The 3,073-nt window shown below is 35.6% G+C and overlaps 1 protein-coding gene across 1 annotated transcript in view; it reads left to right on the forward strand.

Moving 5' to 3' along the window:
• The window catches only part of DENND5B (DENN/MADD domain containing 5B), a 203,001-nt gene that overhangs the window by 132,008 nt on the left and 67,920 nt on the right, over positions 1-3,073 (forward strand). Inside the window, exon 6 of the mRNA XM_012640953.1 lies at positions 1,096-1,327. Coding sequence (XP_012496407.1) covers positions 1,096-1,327 — 232 coding nt within the window. The remainder of the gene's footprint in view (positions 1-1,095; positions 1,328-3,073) is intronic.

Consider the following 3,073-nt stretch of genomic DNA (forward strand, 5'->3'; position numbering starts at 1 on the left):
CTGATGAGTATTAAAAAGGTAATTTTATATCGGAGCTTACTCTTCTATCTTTCCCCTTCTGGCTTGCATACTGCATCTGCTCAAAAGAATGAAAAGCAAAATCAACCCAGCAACCAAAAGAGTAATTCACTTCTAAATTTCAGCTAGAAATTGAGGCTAGAATTCCTTCATACACATGAACCTGAAGAAAAATAGAAAAATTAAATACTTTGGATTAGGAGCTGATTATAATGTACTGAACCATTTCATGCATCAGACAAGCATACAATAAGATGTACACCTTGCACGTTTTCCAAAGGATTGCTTCTGATGGTTTTTTGAGGCAATACTTTTTTTGTTTTTGTTTTGCTTTTTTTTTTTGAAACAGGGTCTCTCTATGTTGCACAGACTGGTCTTGAACTCCTGGGCTTAACCAATCCTCCCACCTCAACTTCCGGAATAGCTGGAACTGCAGGCACTCACCACCACACCCAGCTTCCAGACAATGCTTTGTTTAGTTGTTAAGGCCCAGACTGTTGTGTCAGCACAGGCCTGGAAGGAGTTTGATCTTGAATTAACACTCATACAGCCTAGAAAAATGTCCACTTGAAGAACAAAAAGATTTCACCCATAAGCACAGATTCCATGTTGTAGTTTTTAAGGTTATTGCTAATGTATCATTACTGTATCAGTTAATCATCTCCCTGCATTATGGCTTAGGGGTACATTGCATAGGCTAGGAACAGAGATCAGAAGAAATTACAGCTCACTGGAGAAAGGGATCAAAATGGTAAGTGAAGTGGGTGATTGACAGTCGTATAGCAACTTATCTACCATCTTTCATTAATGATGTCCTCTTTTCTACATAATGGTCACAAGGATCAGAATGTAAGTCAGTTCTATAAGGTAAAATCAGTGCTAAAGACCCAAGTGACCTAAATTCCATGAATTTAGAAGAATGAAGAAGTAGATTTTTAAAGATTTTTGAATTTCAAGTGTCAGTTTTGTGTGTTACAAGATTTAAAAAGAATAATTTAGCAACATAATTTTCAGGCTTATCATGTAATACTGAAATGGTCTCTTTGCACTAATGATTTCCTAATTATCTCATTACAGGCTTCCTTTCTGTCTGACCAGCCTGAGCCTTACCTGCCATTTCTTTCACGCTTCATTGAAACACAGATGTTTGCCACCTTTATTGATAATAAAATTATGTCTCAGTGGGAAGAGAAAGATCCTTTGCTTCGGGTCTTTGACTCTCGGATTGATAAGATAAGGCTGTATAATGTAAGGGCACCCACCTTGCGGACATCTATATATCAGAAATGTAGCACATTAAAAGAAGCAGGTACGTTTGCCATGCCTTTTAAAATTAAAATTCATGATCATTTATTTTTACATATTGTTGGCCTTATATGCCATAAAATTAATTTTCTGTTTTAGACTTTATGGCTAATCCTGGTGCTGTGGCAAAAAGTGCTTAATATAGTTTTCTCTCTTTTTCTATAAGTCCCCATTCCTAGTTGACATTCCTCTTCCCTTAGTCAGAAAAGGAAAAGCAATAATAAATTGAATCGACTATAACTAGAAGGTTGCTATGTTTTTTGTTTTATTCTCTGTATTGCCTTAATGGAAAAAATGTTTATCTTGCCACTATGTTTCCTTTTTACTTCTCACCTCTTTTCTCTTTATCCAAGAAAAGGGGTAGTAATTTAAAATATTATTAGCGTATCTGAGATGCTTCTTAATTTACGTAACTGAAACAGTATATTTACTTTAGTAGTGCCATTAATTATAATGGCTTCACTTACTGAAATTAAATCTCTGGATTCTTGCATTTGAATTAGAGGCTCCCCCAACTCTGACACCAGTTTTTCCCTCAGTCAGAGAATTATGAATCTTGGCCAGTCTGTCTTGCAGTATATTATAGTCCATTAAATAAATAATCATATTAATAGCCAACATTTACACAGTACTATGTGCCAGTCCTTATGCCAGGTGTTTTTCATACATTTTTGCGTTTGCTTTTAACAACGAGAGAATAGAGGCATGCTTATTTTTATTTTGTTTTATTACTGTCTTCCTGTTACAGTTGAGAATACTGAGAGGTTAAGTAACTTGCCTATGGTTGCATAGCTAGTGATTGGAAGCCTTAATACCGTGTTAGCTGTTCAATAAAGAAACATGTAAAATGTACCAATCCACACAATTTTATACATTTATGCCTGGTTCCTAACCTGTTCTTTCCCAAATAGACAGATATCTATTACCTGTATGCCCCTTCCTTTTATTTCTTTTCCTTCAAATGTAGGAGCTATTTGAGAGCAACTTTTCCACCAGAAAAAAGGAAGCAGCAAATGTGGAGCTTCTTTGCTCTGCCTTGCTTGCTTGCTTGCCTTTCCTTCTTTACTTAAATAGATCAAAGTCAGGCGTGGTGATACTATAGTTTTAGCATATTTAAGGAAGGAAGTATGTAAATGATACCTTTTATGTAGCCATAGAGGTCTCTGAAACTTCACCCTGTTGTATTCCCCAGTATAAGGATAGAGCCCCTTTAGGAAATGGCAATTACCTCTGTGTTTTTGGAAATTAAGGAGGTAGAATAAATGAAATTGTCTGTGTTTATTCAGAGAATAATATGACTTCCAGTGCTTTCATAGCCTTGTGAATAGTATAATGCCTTGTTAGGAAATTTTCATTTCTCCCTTCCTGACAGAATTTTTTAAATGGAGTTGAACACTGGTTCCTTGATTTATGTGCTTCCAGAAAGTCTTTCCAATTAGATAGATTTCCTTTCAGCCTCTGTGAGAGTTTGGTACTCCCACTGTTGTCACAGATATTATATAATACTCTTTTGAAAATGTACCATTGTGGATTTAAAATATATGAAAATGAGATGAGGCTAAAGCACTAGTCTTCCAGGAACTTAATTTACCAAGAATTTTTTTGAAAAGAGAAAGGAGGCAGCTGACTGTGGCTATCCCTGCCCATCACAAATGATGCAGGTATTTCTTTTAACAGGTAAATTTGTCTTCTCCCACAAAAAAAAAAGCTATAGAGATTGGAGTGTTGTTGTCGATGTTGGATTTTTATT

Source organism: Propithecus coquereli, unplaced genomic scaffold (assembly GCF_000956105.1).
Source record: "Propithecus coquereli isolate 6110/MARCELLA unplaced genomic scaffold, Pcoq_1.0 Scaffold16, whole genome shotgun sequence".
Lineage (NCBI taxonomy): Eukaryota > Metazoa > Chordata > Mammalia > Primates > Indriidae > Propithecus > Propithecus coquereli.